General features: G+C 52.6%; 1 protein-coding gene across 1 annotated transcript in view; it reads right to left on the reverse strand.

Moving 5' to 3' along the window:
* The window catches only part of LOC144492779 (nitric oxide synthase 1-like), a 342,106-nt gene that overhangs the window by 309,704 nt on the left and 8,583 nt on the right, over positions 1–23,819 (reverse strand). Inside the window, exons 3-4 of the mRNA XM_078211199.1 lie at positions 3,488–3,636; positions 3,146–3,308 (exon numbers count right to left, since the gene is read on the reverse strand). Coding sequence (XP_078067325.1) covers positions 3,146–3,308; positions 3,488–3,636 — 312 coding nt within the window. The remainder of the gene's footprint in view (positions 1–3,145; positions 3,309–3,487; positions 3,637–23,819) is intronic.

Raw genomic sequence — 23,819 nt, forward strand, 5'->3', positions numbered from 1 at the left:
CTCTCACCCCTCAATTTCAAGCTATGTCCCCTCGTGCTAGCCATCACCATCCGAGGAAAAGGACTCTCACTATCCACCCTATCTAATCCTCTGATCATCTTGTATGCCTCTATTAAGTCACCTCTTAGCCGCCTTCTCTCTAACGAAAACAACCTCAAGCCCCTCAGCCTTTCCTCATACAATTTTCCCACCATACCAGGCAACATCCTGGTAAATCTCCTCTGCATCCTTTCCAACACTTCCACGGCAGCGCAGTGGTTAGCACTGCTGCTTCACAGCTCCAGGGTCCGATTCCCGGCTCGGGTCACTGTCTGTGTGGAGTTTGCACATTCTCCTCGTGTCTGCGTGGGTTTCCTCCGGGTGCTCCGGTTTCCTCCCACAGTCCAAAGATGTGCGGGTTAGGTTGATTGGCCAGGTTAAAAATTGTCCCTTAGAGTCCTGGGATGCGTAGGTTAGAGGGATTAGCGGGTAAAATGTGTGGGGGTAGGGCCTGGGTGGGATTGCGGTCGGTGCAGACTCGATGGGCCGAATGGCCTCCTTCTGCACTGTAGGGTTTCTATGTTTCTATCTTTCCTATAATACGGCGACCAGAACTGTACGCAATACTCCAAATGCGGCCGCACCAGAGTTTTGTACAGTTGCAGAGTGCCCTCCTGGCTCCGAAACTCAATCCCTCTACCAATAAAAGTTAATACACCGTACGCCTATTGAACAATCCTATCAACCTGGGTGCCAACTTTCAGGGATCTATGCGCATGGACACCCAGATCCCTCTGTTCATCCACACTGCCAAGTATCTTACCATTAGCCCAGTACTCTGTATTCCTGTTACTCCTTCCAAAGTGAATCACCTCACACTTTTCCACATTAAACTCCATTTGCCACCTCTCAGCCCAGCTCTGCAGCTCATCTATGTCCCTCTGTAACCTGCCACTTCCCTCCGCACTGTCTACAACTCCACCGACTTTAGTGTCATCCGCAAATTTACTAATCCATCCTTCTACGCCCTCATCCAGGTCATTAATAATAATGACAAACAGCAGTGGCCCCAAAACAGATCCTTGCGGTACACCACTAGTAACTGAACTCCAGGATGAATATTTCCCATCAACCACCACCCTCTGTTTTCTTACAGCTAGCCAATTCCTGATCCAAACCACTAAATCACCCTCAATCTCATGTGTCCGTATTTTCTGCAAAAGCTTACCATGGGGAACCTTATCAAACGCTTTGCTGAAATCCATATATACCACATCAACCACTTTACCCTCATCCACCTCTTTGGCCACCTTCTCAAAGAACTCAATAAGGTTTGTGAGGCACGACCTACCCTTCACAAAACCGTTAGGTTGGTTAGTGGAATCCGGAATGAAGCCATTCAGAGAAAGCTGCTTACGCAAAGAACACTGACATTTAAATCAACAGTGGATATTGCAGTGTCAATGGATCTGGCTGCGAAAGAGGCTTTGCAGACAGGGGGGTGAAGATCCACAAAAAGGAGACCACTAAGAATAAATCTGCAAAACAGGCATGTCATCAATGTGCACAAGTTGGACGCTCAGCGGGAAATGCTGGAGTTGGGAAAACAAAAAAATTGTGGCAAAAGGGACCATATTGCTGGACACAGCAATCTTCCTCTATACCAAAAATACGTTTTAAAAAACCCACTGAAATCTGAAAGAATCTATGCGAAGATGAAGACACCTTAGAAAACAATGAACCAAGACAAGATCAAGAGTTGAGGCTCGGCATCTTGTCAGTACATGGTGATTCACAATGTTTTTGGGTATTCCCAAAACTCATGGTAAACTAGTCAAAATGAAAGTGGACACTGGAACTGCAGTATCATTGCTATCTGAAATGATCGTTGATCAGAAGCTAAAGCTGCTGCTGTTGAAACCACCAAATATGGTCCTAAGGACGTGCACAGAAGAGGTTGTACCGGTAAAAAAATATAGTATGGTAAAAGTGGAAGTGAGTGGGCAGACAGCTGAGTTGTCTCTCCACATTGTCCATGGGAACGTCACTGCTTTATTCGGGAGAGCTTGGTTGAGAAAAATTAAACTCAACTGGTGAGCTGTAAATTAATTGGTTGATAACAAGATCGACCTACACAAAATTCTGGACAAGTATGAAGTTTATTTGAAAACTCAATGGGCTCAATGACAGGAGTTATAGAGTCAGAGGTTTACACCATGGAAACAGGCCCTTCACTCAACATGTCCATGCCACCCACTTTTTACCATTAAGCTAGTCCCATTTGCCAACATTTGGCCCCTATTCCTCTACACCAATCTTACCCATGTAACTGTCTAAATGCTTTTAAAAAGACAAAATTGTACCCACCTCTACTACTACCTCTGGCAACTCGTTTCAGACACTCCCAACCCTCTGTGAACAATTGCCTCTCTCGACCCTTTTATATCTCTCCCCTCTCACCTTAAACCTATGTCCTTTAGTTTTAGACTCTCCTACTGTTGGGAAAAGATGTTGACTATCTCCTTTATCTGCGCCTCTCACTATTTTATACATCTCTATAAAACCACCCCTATTTCCAAGTCAGGATGGTGAGTGACTTGGAGGGAACTAGCAGCTGATGGTGTTCCCATGTGCCCTGTGCCAGAGGGAAGCTCGGGAAATATGAAGGGAATGGGAGGAAGATCAAGTGAGAGGGAAAAGAGAGAGAGAGAGAGACAGGAAAAGGGAGTGTGGGAGGCATATTTAATCTAATCTTAAAACTACCTCCCTAGCAGCACTGTGGGTGTACCTTCACCACATGGACTGCAGCAGTTCAAGAAGGCAGCTCACCACTACCTTCTCAAGGGCAATAAGGGATGGGCAATAAATACTGGTCTCGCCAGCAATGCCCATTTCCCATAAAACAATTTTTAAAAAGAGGGGAGAGTGAGAGAGAAAGACAGCAATCGGGAGTGGCAGAGATGGACAGTGAAAGAGAAGATAAAGAGAGGGGCATGAGAGATGGAAATCAAAGAGAGACAGAGAGTGAGAGGAGAGTCACCAAGGAAAAGATGTGCGTCAGAGAGAGTAAATAAGTTGATTGAGAGAGGCAGAGAGATTATATAGTAAACTAAGGGAAAGGGATGCAGAGTGAAGGAGAGGATGGTGTGAGGTTTCTGCTCCCTACCTGTAAGCGGTTCCACTGGATACGGCCTACACAGCGGGCTGCATTTCTCCAGGCTTGCTTCGCCCCAAAGATCAGCTCGTTCTGGGTTAGTTGATAGGAGCCAGTCCTCTGTACCTCCATGGCCATCTCCATCAGACGCTGGTTGTGTTCTGGAGCCCATGCCCTGAGACGGGATGAGAGAGAACAGCTCAGTTATTACCCATTGAGAGTGGAGCTGAATATCTCAAACACTCTGTCAAAACTCTCCTCATTCCCACTCTATTCCACTGAAAGCCGACACGCCCTCCACGCCCGAGCCCCATCCATTCTCCCTGTTCCCTTGACGCTATAACTTTTCAGCACCTTCTCATGGCTGTGTAGTACTGGTTGAGGAAGTCAGTCGCTTGCTGTAGGAGTCCTTCCTTAGATCGGGCTTCCCCTTCTGATTTGTCCACGAGCTCCTTAGGGAACATGACAGATCCCAGACACTGATTCTCTGAGCATGGGATAGGCTGAAGGGAAGCAGACAGCAACAGGTTATCATAAACCAAACATACTCACTATTCAAACACTCTCTCCAAACTCGACAGCAACTAGAAGTGACCAACTTCTAGTCAATTGTAGACAGAGATTCCACATAGGTATAATGAAGGTGGATGTTTACAGCAAGTATGTAGAGCTGGAGCAGGTGGTTTCTTCAAGAGCAGAATGCAGACACAAAAAAACAGGTTTTTTATTCATTGCAGGGCCAGCATTTATTGACCATCCCTAATTGCCCTTTAGAAGATGGTGGTGAGCTGCCTTCTTGTGGTGTAGTGCTGTTAGAGAGGGATTTTGACCCAGTGGCAGTGAAGGAACAGTGATATATTACCAAATCAGGATGGGGAACTTCCATGTGGTGGTGTTCCCACGGTATTTGCTGCTCTTGTCCTTCTATAAGGTGGCAATCGTGGGTTTGGAAGGTGCTGCATAAGGAACCTTGGTGAGTTCCTGCAGTGCATCGTGTAGATAGTACACACTGCTGCCTCTGATTGTCAGTGGTGGAGGTATTGAATGCTGGTGCAAGTGGGAGCAATCATGCAGACTGTTTATTCCTGGATTGTGTCAAGCTGCTTAAGTGTTGTTGGAGGTGCACTCATCCAGGCAAGTGTAGAGTATTCCAACACACTCCTGACTTCTGCCTTGCAGATGGTGGACAGACTTTTGGGGAGTCAGGAGGTGAGTTACTTGCTGCAGGATCCCTAGCCTTTGACCTGCTCTGGTAGCCACAGCATTTATATGGCTGGTCCAGTTCTGTTTCTGCCAATGGTAACCAGCAGGATGTTAATAATAGGAGATTCAGCAATGGTAATGTCATTGAATATCAAGGGATGATGGTTAGATCCTATCTTGTTGAAGATGGTCATTGCCAGGCACTTGTGTGGTGTGAATGTTACTTGCCACTTGTGAGCCCAAGCCTGGACATTTTCCAGATCTTGCTATATTTGGATATGAACTGATTCAGTTTGGAATTTTGTTTGGAAAGAGCCCTCTGGGCAAGACACTGCAAACAGAATGAACAACAAAGAATGTTTAATCATAACTTGCTACTCATCCAGCACAGTATAAAAAGTTTGTAATTGAGGGCACTTCCAACATCCTTCACTGCTCATTTTGTTACACTCCCCTCACTTGCTCATGTGTTTTAAACTCTGACACACCATGGGAACAGACTTTATGGTGGTGACATAGGCTGGTCACCACATTATCAGGAGGACGTGGAGGCTTTGGAGAGTGCAAATAAGATTCACCAGGATGTTGCCTGGTCTCAAGGGTGTTGGCTATGAGGAGAGGTTGAATAAACTAGGATTGTTTTCACTGGAAAGATGGAGGCTGAGGGGAGACCTGATAGAGGTCCACAAGATTATGAGAGGCACAGACAGGGTGGAAATATCAATTACAAGGGGGCAAAAGTTCAAGGTGAGAGGCGGAAAATTTAAGGGAGGTGTGCGGAAAAAAATTTTCATGCAGAGCATGGTGGGTGCTTGGAATGCGCTGCCAAATGAGGAGGTGGGAACAGGCACATTAGCAACATTCAAGAGTGGGGGTCAGGGGATGGGTGGGAGGGAGTCAGGGGTCAGAGGGGGTCCAGGTGTCAGTGGGGATCCGGGCAACAGTGGGGGGGGGGTCAGTGAGGGTCCGGGCGTCAGTGGGGTTCTGGGGGGGGGGGGGGTCAGGGTGTGTCCAGAGGTTCAGTGTGGTCAAGGAGTCAGTGAAGGTCAGGGGTTTAGTGTGGGTCGGGGGTCAGTGTGGGGTCAGAGGGTCAATGCATGTCCATGGGGTCAATGAGGGTCCAGGAGTCAGTGGGGGTCATTGTGGGTCCAGGGGGTCAGTGCGGGTCATGGGGGGTCGAGTGCAGGTCACGGGGATCGAGTGCAGGTCACGGGGGATCGAGTGCAGGTCACGGGGGGTCGAGTGCAGGTCACGGGGGGTCGAGTGCAGGTCACGGGGGGTCGAGTGCAGGTCACGGGGGGTCGAGTGCAGGTCACGGGGGGTCGAGTGCAGGTCACGGGGGGTCGAGTGCAGGTCACGGGGGGTCGAGTGCAGGTCAGTGGGGGCCCGGGCATCAGCGGGGGTCTGGAGGGGTCAGGGTGTTTCCAGGGGGTCAGTGCAGGTCAGGGGTTCAGTGTGGTTCGGGGGTCAGTGTGGGACCAGGGATTCAGAAGGTCGGTGCGTGTCCAGGGGGTCAATCCAGGTGTAGGGGTCAGTGGGGGTCAGTGCAGGTCCAGGGGCTCCGTGCGGGTCCTGGGCATCCATGCGGGTCCAGGGATCAGTGAGTTAGTGGGAGTCTGGGGGTCAGTGCGGATCCGGGGGTCAGTGCGGATCCGGGGGTCAGAGGGAGTCATTGCGGGTCCAGGGGCCCAGTGCAGGTCCAGGGACTCAGTGCGGGTCTCGGGGCTCAGTGTGGATTAGGGTGTCAGTGCAGGTCAGGGGGTAGAGCAGATCAGTGCAGGTCAGGGTGGATCCAAGGGCTCAGTGCGGGTCCAGGGGGTCAATGCGGGTCCAGGAGTTAGTGGGGCTCAGTGCGGGTCCAGGGGACCAGGAGGTTAGTGAGGGTCCGGGGGGGCCGCGCAGGTCCAGGGGGGGCCGCGCAGGTCCAGGGGGGGGCCGCGCAGGTCCAGGGGGGGGCCGCGCAGGTCCAGGGGGGGGCCGCGCAGGTCCAGGGGGGGGCCGCGCAGGTCCAGGGGGGGGCGGCGCAGGTCCAGGGGGGGGCCGCGCAGGTCCAGGGGGGGGCCGCGCAGGTCCAGGGGGGGCCGCGCAGGTCCAGGGGGGGGCCGCGCAGGTCCAGGGGGGGGCCGCGCAGGTCCAGGGGGGGGCCGCGCAGGTCCAGGGGGGGGCCGCGCAGGTCCAGGGGGGGGCCGCGCAGGTCCAGGGGGGGGCCGCGCAGGTCCAGGGGGGGGCCGCGCAGGTCCAGGGGGGGGCCGCGCAGGTCCAGGGGGGGCCGCGCAGGTCCAGGGGGGGGCCGCGCAGGTCCAGGGGGGGCCGCGCAGGTCCAGGGGGGGCCGCGCAGGTCCGGGGGGGGCCGCGCAGGTCCAGGGGGGGGCCGCGCAGGTCCAGGGGGGGGCCGCGCAGGTCCAGGGGGGGGCCGCGCAGGTCCAGGGGGGGCCGCGCAGGTCCAGGGGGGGGCCGCGCAGGTCCAGGGGGGGGCCGCGCAGGTCCAGGGGGGGGCCGCGCAGGTCCAGGGGGGGGCCGCGCAGGTCCAGGGGGGGGCCGCGCAGGTCCAGGGGGGGGCCGCGCAGGTCCAGGGGGGGGCCGCGCAGGTCCGGGGGGGGCCGCGCAGGTCCAGGGGGGTGCCGCGCAGGTCCAGGGGGGGGCCGCGCAGGTCCAGGGGGGGGCCGCGCAGGTCCAGGGGGGGCCGCGCAGGTCCAGGGGGGGGCCGCGCAGGTCCAGGGGGGGGCCGCGCAGGTCCAGGGGGGGGCCGCGCAGGTCCAGGGGGGGGCCGCGCAGGTCCAGGGGGGGGCCGCGCAGGTCCAGGGGGGGCCGCGCAGGTCCAGGGGGGGCCGCGCAGGTCCAGGGGGGGCCGCGCAGGTCCAGGGGGGGCCGCGCAGGTCCAGGGGGGGCCGCGCAGGTCCAGGGGGGCCGCGCAGGTCCAGGGGGGGCCGCGCAGGTCCAGGGGGGACCGCGCAGGTCCGGGGGGGCCGCGCAGGTCCGGGGGGGGCCGCGCAGGTCCGGGGGGGGCCGCGCAGGTCCAGGGGGGGGCCGCGCAGGTCCGGGGGGGGCCGCGCAGGTCCGGGGGGGGCCGCGCAGGTCCAGGGGGGGCCGTGCAGGTCCAGGGGGGGCCGTGCAGGTCGAGGGGTCAGTGAGAGTCAGTACTGATCCAGGGGGTTAGTGGGGGTCAGGGAATCAGTGCGGGTCCAGGGCGTCAGTGCAGGTCGGGGGTCAGTGCAAGACCAGGGAATCAGAGCCTAAGTGCATGTGCAGAGGGTCAATGCAGGTTCAGAGGTCAGTGGGGGATCAGTGTCATTCCAGGGGACCAGGGGCCCAGTGCGGGACCAGGGGCCCAGTGCGGGACCAGGGGCCCAGTGCGGGACCAGGGGCCCAGTGCGGGACCAGGGGCCCAGTGCGGGACCAGGGGCCCAGTGCGGGACCAGGGGCCCAGTGCGGGACCAGGGGGGCCGTGTGGGACCAAGGGGGCCGTGTGGGACCAAGGGGGCCGTGTGGGACCAAGGGGGCCGTGTGGGACCAAGGGGGCCGTGTGGGACCAAGGGGGCCGTGCAGGGCCAGGGGCTCTGTGCGGGACCAGGGGTGGTGGGTCGTTGCATGTCCAGGTGTTCGGTGCGGGTCCAGAAGATCGGTGCGGGCCCAAGGGGTCAGTGTGGGTCCAAAGGTCAGGAGGTCAGTATGAGTCGAGGAGATTTATGTGGGTCCAGGGGATTAGGGGGTTCATGGGGGTCAGTGCAGGTTCAGCAGGACTGTACAGGCCCAGGTGGTTAGTGCGGGTCCAGGGGATCGGGGGTTAGTGGGGGTCAGTGTGTGTCAGGGGGGTCAGTGTGTGTCAGGGGGGACAGTGTGTGTCAGGGGGGACAGTGTGTGTCAGGGGGGACAGTGCGGGTCCGGGGGGACAGTGCGGGTCCGGGGGGACAGTGCGGGTCCGGGGGGACAGTGCGGGTCCGGGGGGACAGTGCGGGTCCGGGGGGACAGTGCGGGTCCGGGGGGACAGTGCGGGTCCGGGGGGACAGTGCGGGTCCGGGGGGACAGTGCGGGTCCGGGGGGACAGTGCGGGTCCGGGGGGACAGTGCGGGTCCGGGGGGACAGTGCGGGTCCGGGGGGACAGTGCGGGTCCGGGGGGACAGTGCGGGTCCGGGGGGACAGTGCGGGTCCGGGGGGACAGTGCGGGTCCGGGGGGACAGTGCGGGTCCGGGGGGACAGTGCGGGTCCGGGGGGACAGTGCGGGTCCGGGGGGACAGTGCGGGTCCGGGGGGACAGTGCGGGTCCGGGGGGACAGTGCGGGTCCGGGGGGACAGTGCGGGTCCGGGGGGACAGTGCGGGTCCGGGGGGACAGTGCGGGTCCGGGGGGACAGTGCGGGTCCGGGGGGACAGTGCGGGTCCGGGGGGACAGTGCGGGTCCGGGGGGACAGTGCGGGTCCGGGGGGACAGTGCGGGTCCGGGGGGACAGTGCGGGTCCGGGGGGACAGTGCGGGTCCGGGGGGACAGTGCGGGTCCGGGGGGGTCAGTGCGGGTCCGGGGGGTCAGTGCGGGTCCGGGGCGTCAGTGCGGGTCCAGGGGGACAGTGGGGATCCGGAGGGTCAGTGCGGGTTGGGCGGGGAGTGGAGGTCGGGGAGGGTTGAGCGGGGATGGTGAGTGGCGGTCAGGGGGGTGGTGAGTGGGGGCCAGGAACGGTGAGTGGGGGCCAGGAGGAGTGAGTGGGGGACAGGGTGCAGGCGGGAGGATGGCGTTGGTGTGGGCGTGGTGCAGGGGGGTTTGAGGCGTAGGTGCGGGTGAGGTGGCGTCGGCGGCAGCGTGGGCACGGGGATGGCCGCTTCGGCGAAGGGGGGGCCACGTCGGTGCGGGGCCGCCTCAGCACAGGCGTGGGGGGCAGCCGCGTTAGCGCATAGAAGGGGCCGTGTTGGCGAGGGGGGGGGGCTGTGTCAGCGTAGGCGCGGGGGGGGGGGGGGGCTGTCATCACGGGGGGGGGGGAGCCGCGTTCGCACGGGGGGGGCTGCATTGGCGCATAGGGGGTGCCGCGTCGGCGTGGGGGGGTCACGTCGGCGTGGGGGGGTCACGTCGGCGTGGGGGGGTCACGTCGGCGTGGGGGGCCACGTCAGCGCAGGCTGCATCGGCGCAGGCAGCGTTGGCGCGTATGGGGGGCTGCATCGGCGCGGGTGCGGGGGGGGGCCACGTCATCAAGGGCGCGGGGGGGGGGGGAGCCACGTTTGCGGGGGGGTGGGGCGCATTGGCCCATGGGGGGGCCCGCGTCAGCGCAGGCACCGGGGGGGGCCACATTGGCGCAGGTGGGCCACGTCGGCACGGACACGGGTGGCGGCATCCGCGCGGACGCCAGGGGAGCGGCGTCCTCACGGGCGTGGGGAGGTGGCATCCACGCGGGGGGGGGGGGGGGGGGTCCACGCATGTGCATGGGGGGTGCGGGTTCGCATGCTGGTCCGTGCGGGCGTGGGGGGGGGGGGCAGCGGTTCAGCTTCCCTACTTCTGCCAGCCTTGCCCTTCACTCTAAGAGTGCTTACCCTGAACCCTGGGTAACAACCTTCTCTTCTATCTCCCTACTGGTTCGGGTCCGACCCACTTGCTAAACTACTTTAAACTTCCCGAGTGGCTCTAAAAAATCTCCCCGCCAGGATGAGTCCCCCTCCAGTTCAGGTGTAACCCATCTCTCTTGAACAGGTCACCTTTTGGGATTGTTTTCGCTGGAAAGGCGGCGGCTAAGAGGGGATCTTATTGAAACATATAAGATGATTAGAGGTTTAGATAGGGTGGATAGTGATAGCCTTTTTCCTCTGATGGAGAAATCCAGCACGAGGGGGCATGGCTTTAAATTGAGGGGGGGTAGTTATAGAACCGATGTCAGGGGTAGGTTCTTTACCCAGAGGGTGGTGAGGGATTGGAATGCCCTGCCAGCATCAGTAGTAAATGCGCCTAGTTTGGGGGCGTTTAAGAGATCCGTAGATAGGTTCATGGACGAAAAGAAATTGGTTTAGGTTGGAGGGTCACAGTTTTTTTTTTAACTGGTCGGTGCAACATCGTGGGCCGAAGGGCCTGTTCTGCGCTGTAATGTTCTATGTTCTATGTTCTACCTCTTGCCCAGAAGAGATTCCAATGATCCAAAAATCTAAATCCTTGCTCCCTGCACCAGCTCTCACGCATTCATCTGCCTAATCTTCCTACTCCTACTTTCGCTAGTACATGGCACCAGTAGTAGCCCAGAAATTACTACCTTCGAGATGCTGCATTTTAGCCTTCTGCCCAACTCCCTGTACTCACACTTCAGGACCTCATCCCCTTTCCTACCTATGTCGTTGGTACCAATATGTACAATGACCTCTGGTTACTCACCCTCCCCCTTAAGAATGTCCTGCAACCGCTCAGAGACGTCCTTGACCCTGGAACCAGGGAGGCAACTCTGACCCTCTGTACACTGGGGTTACTGACTGTCTGTGCCCGCGGGTTACTGACCATCTGTGCCCTCGGGTTACTGACCCTCTGTTCCCGAGTTACCGACCCTTTGTGCCCTCGGGTTACCGACCCTTGATGCCCTCGGGTTAGTAACCCCCTGCATTCTAGAGTTACTGACTTTGTGTACTCTTGATTACTGTCCCTCTGTACCCCCGACTTACCCGCCCTGCGTGCCCAAGTTACTGACCCTCTATCCCCTGGGTTATTGACTTGTACGACCCTTGGGTCACTGGTCCTGTGTCCTCGAGCTACTGATCCCATGTATCCTCCGGTTACTGACCCTCTGTACCCTTGAGATGCTGACCCTCTGTAATCTTAATGACCCACCGTTCCCTTGAATTACTGACCAGCTGTTCCTCGGGTTACTGATCCTCTCTGCCCTCGGGATAGTGACCCCCTGCATCCTAGAGTTACTGACTTTGTGTAGCCCCGACTTACTCACCCTGCGTGCCCGAGTTACTGACCCTGTGTGCCCGAGTTAGATAGAATCATAGAAGATAGAAACAGGAGGCGGCCATTTGGCCCTTCGAGCCTGCTCCGCCATTCATTACGATTATGGCTGATCATCCAACTCAATAGCCTAATCCTGCTTTTTCCCCATAATCTTCGATCCCAGTCAACCCAAGTGCTATCTCCATCTGCTTCTTGAATACATTCAATGTTTTGGCATCAACTACTTCCTGTGGTAAGGACGTGGAGGCTTTGGAGAGAGTGCAGAAAAGGTTTACCAGGATGTTGCCTGGTATGGAGGGTATTAGCTATGAGGTGAGATTGAGTAAACTGGGGTTGTTCTCCCTGGAAAGTCGGAGGTTGAGGGGCAACCTAATAGAAGTTTATAAAATTATGAATGGCATAGATAGGGTGAACAGTTGAAAGCTTTTTCCCAGGTCAGAAATGACAAACACAAGGGGTCACAAGTTCAAGGTAAGGGGGGCAAGGTTCAATACAGATATGCGGGGGACGTATTTTACACAGAGGGTGGTGGGGGCCTGGAATGCACTACCAAGCAAGGTGGTTGAGGCAGACACGCTAGGATCATTTAAGACTTACCTAGATAGTCACATGAACAGACTGGGAATAGAGGGCTACAAACGGATGGTCTAGTTAGGAACACATGATCGGTGCAGGCTTGGAGGGTCGAAGGACCTGTTCCTGTGCTGTATTGTTCTTTATAATGAATCCCACAGGCTTACCACTCTGGGTGAAGAAATATCTCCTCACCTCCGTCCTAAATGGTCTACCGTGAATCCTCAGGCTGTGACCTCTGGTTCTGGACTCCCCCACCATCGGGAATATTCTCGCTGCATCTACCCTGTCGAGTCCTGTTAGAATTTCAAAAGTCTCTGAGTCCCCCTCCCACCCCGCCCCCTATTCGTCTGAACTCCAGTGAAAACAATCGTAACCTAGTAAATCTCTCCTCATACATCAGTCCCACCATCCCCGGAATCAGCCTGGTAAACCTTCGCTGCATTCCCTCGAGAGCAAGAACATCCTTCCTCAGAAAAGGAGAACAAAACAGCACACAATACTCTCGGTGTGGCCTCACCAAGGGTCTGTATAATTGCAACAACACATCCCTGCTCCTGTACTCGAAACCTCTCGCATTGGAGGCCAACATGCTATTTACCTTCTTTACCGCCTGCTGCACCTGCATGCTTACCTTCAGTGACTGTGCACAAGGACACCCCGATTCAGCTGCACACTCCCCTCTCCCAATCTACAGCCATTCAGGTAGTAATCTACCTTCTTGTTTTTGTTTCCAAAGTGAATAACCTCACATTTATCCAAATTATACTGCATCTGCCATTGACAGCGGTGTGCCTCAGGAATCAGTGCTGGGTCCACTGTTATTTGTCATTTGTCATGATTTGGATGAGAATATAGGAGGCATGGTTAGTAAGTTTGCAAATGACACCAAGATTGGTGGCATAGTGGACATTGAAGATGGTTATTTGGCAGTGCAATGGGAACTTGATCAATTGGGTCAGTGGGCTGACGAATGGCAGATGGAGTTTAATTTAGATAAATGCGAGGTGGTGCAATGTGGTCGATCGAACCAGGGCAGGATTTACTCAGTTAATGGTAGGGCATTGGGGAGAGTTACAGAACAAAGAGATCTCGGGGTACAGGCTCATAGCTCCTTGAAAGTGGAGTCACAGGTGGACAGAGTGGTGAAGAAGGCATTCGGCATGCTTGGTTTCATCGGTCGGAACACTGAACACAGGAGTTGGGATGTCTTGTTGAAGTTGTACAAGACACTGGTAAGGCCACACTTGGAATACTGTGTACAGTTCTGGTCACCCTCCTGTAAACCTGGTAAACCCTCATAAACTAGAAAGAGTGCAGAAAAGATTTATTAGGATGCTACCGGGACTTGATGGATTGAGTTATAAGGAGAGGCTGGATAGACTGGGTCTTTTTTCTCTGGAGCGTAGGAGGCTGAGGGGTGACCTTATAGAGATCTATAAAATAATGAGGGGCATTGATCAGCTAGATAGTCAATATATTTTCCCAAAGATAGGGGGAGTCTAAAACTAGAGGGCATAGGTTTAAGGTGAGGGGGAGAGATACAAAAGTGTCCAGAGGGGCAATTTGTTCACACAGAGGGTGGTGAATGTCTGGAACAAGCTGCCTGAGGGAGTAGTAGAGGCGGGTACAATTTTGTCATTTAAAAGGCGTTTAGACAGTTACATGGGTACGATGGGTATAGAAGGATATGGGCCAAACGTGGGCAATTGGGATTAGTTTAGCGGTTAAAAAAAGGGACGGCATGGACAAGTTGGGCCGAAGGGCCTGTTTCCATGCTGTAAACCTCTATGACTCTATGATTTGCCCACTCACCCAACCGGGTGGCATGATGGCGCAGAGCTTAACACTGCTGCCTCACAGCCCCAGGGACCCAGGTTCGATTCCAGCCTCGGGTCACTGTCTCTGTGGAGTTTGCACATTCTCCCAGTGTCCATAGAACCATAGAACCATAGAAAATTACAGCTCAGAAACAGGCCTTTTGGCCCTTCTTGTCTGTGCCAAACCATTTTTTGCCTAGTCCCACTGACCTGCACTTGGACCATATCCCTCCACACCCCTCTCATCCATGAACCCGTCCAAGTTTTTCTTAAATGTTAAAAGTGACCCCGCATTTACCACTTTATCCGGCAGCTCATTCCACACTCCCACCACTCTCTGCGTGAAGAAGCCCCCCCTAATATTCCCTTTAAACTTTTCTCCTTTCACCCTTAACCCATGCCCTCTGGTTTTTTTCTCCCCTAGCCTCAGCGGAAAAAGCCTGCTTGCATTCACTCTATCTATACCCATCAAAATCTTATACACCTCTATCAAATCTCCCCTCCATCTTCTACGCTCCAGGGAATAAAGTCCCAACCTATTCAATCTCTCTCTGTAACTCAGCTTCTCAAGTCCCGGCAACATCCTTGTGAACCTTCTCTGCACTCTTTCAATCTTATTTACATCCTTCCTGTAACTAGGTGACCAAAACTGTACACAACACTCCAAATTCGGCCTCACCAATGCCTTATATAACCTTACCATAACACTCCAACTTTTATACTCGATACTCCGATTTATGTCTGCGTAAGTTTTGTCTCCGTATGTGTCTGCGTAAGTTTTCTCTGGGTGCTCTGGTTTCCTTCCACACTCCAAAGATGTGCAAGTTAGGTGGATTGGCCATGCTAAATTGACCGTAGTGTCAGAGGGATTCGCAGGATAAGTGTGTGGGGTTACAGGAATAGGCCTTGCGTGGGAGTGTGATCGGTACAGCCTCGATGGGCTGAATGGCCTCCTTCTGCACTGTAGGAATTCCATAATGCTGTCCAGATCATTCTGAAGGATCTCTGCATCCTTGTCACAGTTCACCCTCTCATCCAATTTTGTATCATCTGCCAACTCTGAGATGTTACATTTTGTTCCCTCATCCAAATCATTAATATATATTGTGAATAGCTGGGGTCCCAGCACCGATCCTTGTGGTACCCCCTAGTTACTGCCTGCCAAGCTGAAAAGCACCCATTAATTCCTACTCTTTGTTACCTCTCTGCCAACCAGTTTTCTATCCATCTCAATACACTTCCCTCAATCCCAGGCGCTTTAATCTTGCACGATAATCTCTTGTGCAGGACTTTGGCAAAAGCTTTCTGAAATTCCAAATATACCACATCTACTGGTTCCCCGTTGTTAACTCTATTAGTTACATCTTCAAAGAATTATTGACCCCCTGTGCGCACGTTACTGGCCCGCTGCGCCCTCAAGTTACTGGCCCGCTGCGCCCTCGAGTTACTGACCTTTTGTGATTGGATTCTATTTCTCCATATACACTCAGCATTTTACACTCAGCAGAGACAGACGCCATTCAACAAATCATACATGCACCGCCAAAGGTGTAATTAAATGGTTGCACTCCCTCTAGCTTGTACATATATCGGTTAGAAACGTCAAATCCCTGGCCAGGAAATTATGATGAGGGGCTGCATTGGTGTAGAGAAGCCCAGGGTATAGATAGATTGCAGACTTGGGCAGAGAAATGGCAGATGTAGTAATGTTGTTATCCGGACAAATGCAAGGTGATGCATTTTGGAAGGTCAAATTCAGGTGCAAATTATGCAGTAAATGGCAGAACCCTTAGGATCACTAACATACACAGTTGCACAGTGGTTAGCTCTGCTGCCTCACAGTGCCAGGGACCCGGTTTCAATTCCGGCCTCGGGTCACTGTCTGTGCGGAGTTTGCACGTTCTCCCCCGTGCCTGCATGGGTTTCCTCCGGGTGCCCCGGTTTCCTCCCACAGTCCAAAAATGTGCAGGTTAGGTTGATTGGCCATGATAAATTGACCCTAGTGTCAGGGGATTAGCAAGGTAAATATGTGGGGTTACGGGAATAGGGCCTGGGTGGGATTGTGGCCGATGCCAACTTGATGGGCTGAGTGGCCTCCTATTGCACTGTAGGGATTCCATGATACAGAGGGATCTGGGTGGAAAGGTCCACGGATCCCTGAAAGTGACACCACAGGTGTATAAGGTGATCAAGAAGGCATAGAACATGCTTGCCTTCATCGGCAAGTTTGCAAATTATGTTACAACTGTATAAAACTTTAGTTAGGCCGAATTTGGAATACTGAGTGTGGTTCTGATCGCCACACTACCAGAAGGGTGCAAAGAATGTTTCACCGGATGTTTTAGCAATTCACCCATGGGACATGGGAGTCGCTGACTGCCCATCCCTAGTTGCTCTTGTTCAGAGGGCAGTTGAGAGTGAACCATATTGCTATGGCTCTGGAGTCACATGTAGGCCAGACCAGGTAAGGACAGCAGATTTCCTTCCCTGAAGGAAATTCTTGAATCAGATGGTTTTTCTGACAATTGACAATGGTTTCACGGTCATCACAGTAGATTTTTAATTCCGGATTTTTTTAAAATATTGAATTCAGATTCCACCATGTGGTGGGATTTGAAACCGCATCCCCAGAACATTAGCTAAGTTAGCATTAACATTAGTCGAACGATAATACCACTAGGCCATTGCCTCCCCTTTGCCTGGTCTGGAGGGTTTCAGGTATGAGTTTGGATGAACTCGGATTGTTTTCACTGGAAAGATGGAGGGTGAGGGGTGATCTGATAGATGTCTACAAAATTATGAGAGGCATAGATAGGGTGGATAGTCAGAAGCTTTTTCCCAGTGTGCAAATGTCAACTACAAGAGGGCACAGGTTTAAGGCGAAAGGGGGTAAGTTCAGGGGAAACATGCGGGGAAAGTTTTTCACACAGTGGGTGGTGAGTGCCTGGAATACATTGCCAGTGGTGGTGGAAGCAGATACGTTAGCAATGTTTAAGATGTATCTTGATAGATACATGAGCAGGAGGCGAATGGAGGGATAGAAACCACATATCAATGCAGGCTTGGTGGGCCAAAGGGCCTGATCCTGTGCTGTATTGTTCTTTAATATGATGGTGTGGGATTGCATTAGTGTGGAGAAGCCCAGAATATAGTGGTGTGGGGCTGCATTGGTGTGGCATTGCACAGGATGTGATGGCGTGTGGCTGCACTGGTGTGGAGTAGCTCTGGATATGATGCTGCGGGGCTGCATTGGTCTGGAGTAGCCCTGGATACAATGGAGCGGGGCTGCATTCATGTGCAGTAGCCCAGTGTATGATGGACTGGTCCGTGTTGGTGAGGAGTAGCCTCAGATGTAATGGTGTGGGATTGCACTGGTGTGGAGTAGCTGAGGATATGATAGTGTTGGGCTGCATCGTGTAGAGTAGCACAGGATGTGATGGTGTGGGATTGCACTGGTGTGGGGTAGCTGAGGATATGATAGTGTTGGGCTGCATTGTGTAGAGTAGCACAGGATGTGATGGTGTGGGACTGCATTAGCGTGGCATTGCTCAGGATATGATAGTGTAGGGCTGCATTGCTATGGTATTGCCCAGGATATGATGGTGTGGGGCTGTATTGGTGTTTAATAACCCAAATATTATGGTGTGGAGCTGCATTGGCATGGAACTGCCCTGGATATGGTGGTGTGGGGCTGCATTGGTGTGGAGTTGCCCAGGATATGATGGTGTGGAGCTGCATTGGTGTGGAATTTCCCCAGATTTAATGCTGTGGGGCTGCATTGGTGTGAAGTTGCCTGCACTAGTTTTCAGCTAGTGCCCTCTGATTCCAGATGAGATGCTTGGCCTGAATCTAGCTTGTAATTCAGCCTCACTGAAAAGGATGAAGGTATGAGAGTGCGAAGTGATGCATTTTGGATGAAATAATGTAGGGAGGAGTTATACAATAAATGGCAGAGTCATCAGGAGTATAGAAACACAGAGGGACCTAGGTGTGCAAGTCCACAAATCCTTGAAGGTGGCAACACAGGTGGAGAAGTTGGTGAAGAAGGCATATGGTATGCTTGCCTTTATAGGACGGGGTATAGAGTATAAAAGCTGGAGTCTGATGATGCAGCTGTATAGAACGCTGGTTAGGCCACATTTGGAGTACTGCGTCCAGTTCTGGTCGCCGCACTACCAGAAGGACGTGGAGGCGTTAGAGAGAGTGCAGAGAAGGTTTACCAGGATGTTGCCTGGTATGGAGGGTCTTAGCTATGAGGAGAGATTGGGTAAACTGGGGTTGTTCTCCCTGGAAAGACGGAGATTGAGGGGAGATCTATTAGAGGTGTACAAGATTATGAAGGGGATAGATAGGGTGAACGGTGGAAAGCTTTTTCCCAGATCAGAAGTGACGTTCACGCGGGATCACGCGCTCAAGGTGAGAGGGGCGAAGTATAACTCAGATATCAGAGGGATGTTTTTTACACAGAGGGTGGTGGGGGCCTGGAATGCGCTGCCAAGTAGGGTGGTGGAAGCAGGCACGCTGACATCGTTTAAGACTTACCTGGATAGTCACATGAGCAGCCTGGGAATGGAGAGATACAAACGATTGGTCTAGTTGGACCAAGGAGCGGCACAGGCTTGGAGGGCCGAAGGGCCTGTTTCCTGTGCTGTACTGTTCTTTGTTCTTTGAGAGCAGTTTGCACAGTGGAAGTGAAGGTATGCTCTTTTTGATTGGAGGAAAGGTTGCAAATCAGAAAATGATCTTTCACTCTCTGCCGACCTGGGTCGACTGGTCAAGCCGCAGTGACTCCTCCACTGAGCAGAGATTATGGGTCACAGGAGACAGGTAAATGTAATCTGCTGCAAACAAAACGAGATTGTGTCTGCGCACAATGAAATGAGGAACAGAACCAATTCTGTCATTCAGCCCAAGTCTGAAAACAATCAACAAAGCAGACCAGAACAATCTCTTAGTGTTTATAATCCAATTACACACCCCCTTCCCGTCAAAGGCAACTCTAGGCTAGTTCTGGGAAACTCCCTGAAACAATACACGGCCACACGTAGAGAATTAAGAGACAAGCCTTCCTGGTTTAAATGACATTCTGTATGTATTACTAACTGGATAATGTTGGCGGGTTAACAATGACCAGGAGAGTTCACTTCATCAACTCTCTATCTGAGTTTGGGGTATTTAGAAAACACTACATAGTCAACCCTTGTGTGATCAGCCTAACACCACAGATTCAGTACGGCTGTCAGCTCCTGTAAGATTTGTGTGTGTGTCTCAGTGTCAACACTTGTACTGTCTGTATGCATAAGTATTTCAGTGTCAGCTCCTGTACGATTCATGTGTGTGTCGTAGTATCAGCTCCTGCACAGACTGTGTGTGGGTGTCTCAGTATCAGCTCTTGTACAGTCCATGTGTGCGTCTCGGTGTCAACTCCTATATGGTCCGTGTGCGTATCTGTGTCAGCTCCGCTACAGTCTGCATGTGTGTCGCATTGACAGCTGCCATGAGGTCTGTGTGTTTTCCTGTATGGTCTTTTGTGTGAGTCTCAGTGTCAGTGGCATGGTGACACAGTGGTTAGCACTACTGGCTCACAGTAGCTGGGACTCAGGATCAATTTCGTCCTTGGGTCATTGTGTAGAGTTTGTACACTCTCGACGTGTCTGCGTGGGTTTCCTCAGGATGCTCTGGATTTCTCCCATGCTCCAAAGATGTGCAGGTTAGGTTCATTGGGCATGCTCAATTGCCCCTTAGTGTCAGGAGGACATAGAAAGCATAGAACATAGAAAGCCACAGCACAAACAGGCCCTTCGGCCCACAAGTTGCGCCGATCACATCCCCACCTCTAGGCCTATCTATAGCCCTCAATCCCATTAAATCCCATGTACTCATCCAGAAGTCTCTTAAAAGACCCCAACGAGTTTGCCTCCACCACCACCGACGTCAGCCGATTCCACTCACCCACCACCCTCTGAGTGAAAAACTTACCCCTGACATCTCCTCTGTACCTACCCCCCAGCACCTTAAACCTGTGTCCTCTCGTAGCAACCATTTCAGCCCTTGGAAATAGCCTCTGGGAGTCTACCCTATCCAGACCTCTCAACATCTTGTAAACCTCTATCAGGTCACCTCTCATCCTTCGTCTCTCCAGGGAGAAGAGACCAAGCTCCCTCAACCTATCCTCATAAGGCATGCCCCCCAATCCAGGCAACATCTTTGTAAATCTCCTCTGCACCCTTTCAATGGCTTCAACATCTTTCCTGTAATGAGGTGACCAGAACTGCGCGCAGTACTCCAAGTGGGGTCTAACCAGGGTCCTATAAAGCTGCAGCATTATCTCCCGACTCCTAAACTCAATCCCTCGATTAATGAAGGCCAGTACGCCGTACGCCTTCTTGACCGCATCCTCCACTTGCGAGGCCGATTTAAGAGTCCTATGGACCCGGACCCCAAGGTCCTTCTGATCCTCTACACTGCTAAGAATGGTACCCTTCATATTATACTGCTGCTTCATCCCATTGGATCTGCCAAAATGGATCACCACACACTTATCCGGGTTGAAGTCCATCTGCCACTTCTCCGCCCAGTCTTGCATTCTATCTATGTCTCGTTGCAACTTCTGACATCCCTCCAAACTATCCACAACACCACCTACCTTGGTGTCGTCAGCAAACTTACCAACCCATCCCTCCACTTCCTCATCCAGGTCATTTATGAAAATGACAAACAGCAAGGGTCCCAGAACAGATCCCTGGGGCACTCCACTGGTCACTGACCTCCATGCAGAGAAAGACCCCTCCACAGCCACTCTCTGCCTTCTGCAGGCAAGCCAGTTCTGGATCCACAAGGCAACAGCCCCTTGGATCCCATGCCCTCTCACTTTCTCAAGAAGTCTTGCATGGGGGACCTTATCGAACGCCTTGCTGAAGTCCATATAGACCACATCCACCGCTCTTCCTTCGTCAATGTGTTTGGTCACATTTTCAAAGAACTCAACCAGGCTCGTAAGGCACGACCTGCCCTTGACAAAGCCGTGCTGACTACTTTTGATCATACTAAACTTCTCTAGATGATCATAAATCCTGTCTCTCAGGATCCTCTCCATCAACTTACCAACCACTGAGGTTAGACTCACCGGTCGGTAATTTCCCGGGCTGTCCCTGTTCCCTTTCTTGAATATAGGGACCACATCTGCAATCCTCCAATCCTCCGGAACCTCTCCCGTCTCCATCGACGATGCAAAGATCATCGCCAAAGGCTCCGCAATCTCCTCCCTCGCCTCCCACAGTAACCTGGGGTACATCCCATCCGGTCCCGGCGACTTACCAACCTTGATGCCATTCAATAGTTCCAACACATCCTCTTTCTTTATGTCCACATGCTCGATCCTTTCTGTCCACCGCAAACCAGCAGTACAACCACCCAGATCCCTTTCCACCGTGAATACCGAGGTAAAGTATTCATTAAGCAGCTCCGCCATTTCTAACGGTTCCACACAAACTTTTCCCCCTTCACCTTTTAAGGGTCCTATGCCTTCACATCTCATCCTTTTACTCTTGACATATTTGTAGAAAGCCTTGGGATTCTCCTTAATCTTACCCGCCAAGGCCTTCTCATGACCCCTTCTCGCTCTCCTAATTTCCTTCTTAAGCTCCTTCCTACATCCCGTATACTCCTCTAAATCCTTAACACCTCCTAGCTCTCTGAACCTTCTGTACGCCTCTCTTTTCTTATTCACCAGGTTCATCACAACCTTCGTGCACCACGGTTCCCGTACCCTACCAACACCCCCCTGTCTCATCGGAACGTTGTCATGCAGAGCTCCAGACAAACATTCCTTGAAAATCCTCCACTTTCCTTAGGACGAGCAGGGTAAATACAAACAATGATGAGATGGAGTACAGCAATGCGATAGAGGATCTGGTAAACAGGTGTGACAACAATAATCTCTCCCTCAATGTCAGCAAAACAAAGGAGATTGTCATCGACTTCAGGAAACGTAGTGGAAGACATGCCCTCTCTACATCAACGGCGATGAAGCGGAAATGGTTGACTGGGATATTATAGCAATTACTGAAACATGGTTAAGGGAGGGACAGGACTGGCAGCTCAATGATCCAGGGTACAGATGCGATAGGAAAGATAGAACAGGAGATAAGAGAGAAGAGGGAGTTGCACTTTTGATTCGGGAAAACATCACGGCAGTACTGAGAGGGGATATATCCGAGGGTTCGCCCACTGAGTCTATATGGGTAGAACTGAGAAATAAGAAGGGAGAAATCACTTTGATAGGTTTGTACGATAGACCCCCAAATAGTCAGTGGGAAATTGAGGAGCAAATATATAAGGAGATTACAGATAGCTTTCTATCCATCTCAAGACATTACCTGCAATCCCATGTGCTTGAACTTTGCATAGAAGTCTGTTATGTGAGACCTTGTTGAAAGCCTTCTGAACATCCAAGAGATGAATTCCAAGAGATTCGTCAAGCATGATTTCCCTTTTGTAAATCCATGCTGGGTTTGTCGGACTCCAGCAACTTCCACAGTACCGACGTTAGGCTCACTATAGTTCCGTTTTCGCTCTACCTCCCTTTTTGAATACAGGACTTACATTAGCTACCCTTCAATTTGTAGGAACCAGTCAGAGTCCAAATAATGTTGGAGAATAACTACCAATGGATCTACTATTTCCAGGGCAACTTTCTTAAGTACTCTGCAATGAAGATTATCACAACCTGGAGATTTATCCACCTTCAATCCCAGCAATTTCCCCAAAACCATTTCTCTGCTAATGTTGATTTCCTCCAGCTCCTCACTAAAACTTGTTTCTCTCAGAACTTTTGGTATATTATTCATGTCTTCCTTTGTAAAGGCTGAAGCAAAGTATGAATTTAATTCCTCAGCCATTTCCTTATTTCTTGTTATGAAATCTCCTGTTTCTGACTGTAATGGGCCTACATTCGTTTTGTCAATCTTTTTCTCTTTACATACCTATAGAAACCTTTACAATCAGTTTTTATGTTCCCTGCTAGCTTACTTTCATACATTTTTTTCCTTCTGAATCAATCCCTTGGACCTCCTTTGCTGAATTTTAAACTGCTCCCAATCCTTAGACCTATTGCTTTTTCTTGCCAAACTGTATGCTTCTTTCTTGAATCTGATACGATCTCTAATTTCCCTTGTAAGCCATGGTTTGGCCACAATTCTCTTTCTCTTGCGCCAAACAGGGCGCAACTTCTGAAGTTCACCTATTCAAGTCTCAGTGTCAGCTCCTGTACGATCAGTGCGTGTGTGCCTCAGAGTCAGTTTCTGTAGGGTCTGTATGCATGTGTCAGTAACAGCCCCTGTGCGGTCGATGCGCTTGTCTCCATGTTGGCTCCTGTATGGTCCATGTGTGTGTATATGTGTGTGTGTATGTGCGTGTGTGTATATGTGTGTGTGTGTGCGTGTGTGTCAGTGCAGGTTTCTGTGCGGTCAGTGTGTGTGTGTCTCAGTGTCAACTCCTGATCGTCTGTGTTTGTGTGTCTCAGTGTCAGCTCCTGTATGATGTGTGTGTGTCTCCATGTCAGCTCCGTGTGTCACAGTGTCAGCCACCTGACAGTGAATGTGTGTGTCTCAGTGTCAGCTCGTGAACGGTCCATTTGTGTGTCTCAGTGTCAGCTCCTGTATGGTCGGTGCGTGTGTCTCATTGTCAGCTCCTGTACATTATGTGTGTGTGTTTCAGTGTCAGATTCTGTATAGTCTGTCTGTGATCTCAGTGTCAGCTCCTGTATGGTCAGTGTGTGTGCGTCCCAATGTCAGCACCTGTACAATCCGTGTGTGCGTCTCAGTGTCAGTTTTTGTACGGTCAGTATGTGTGTCTCAGTGTTAGCTCCATAACAGGTTGTGTGTGTGTCTCAGTGTGAACTCCTGTACAATCTGTGTGTCTGTCTCCGTGTGTGTGTCACAGTGTCAGCTCCTGTATGATCTGTGTGTGTGTCTCAGTGTCAGCTCCTGTATGATGTGTGTGTGTGTTTCAGTGTCAGCTCCTGTATGATTTGTGTGTGTGTCTCAGTGTCAGCTCCTGTATGATCTGTGTGTGTGTCTGTGTCAGCTCCTGTATGATGACTGTGTGTGTGTCTCAGTGTCAGCTCCTGTACAATCTGTGTGTCTGTCTCCGTGTGTGTGTCACAGTGTCAGCTCCTGTAT

The sequence above is a fragment of the Mustelus asterias genome, chromosome 4 (assembly GCF_964213995.1).
Source record: "Mustelus asterias chromosome 4, sMusAst1.hap1.1, whole genome shotgun sequence".
NCBI lineage: Eukaryota > Metazoa > Chordata > Chondrichthyes > Carcharhiniformes > Triakidae > Mustelus > Mustelus asterias.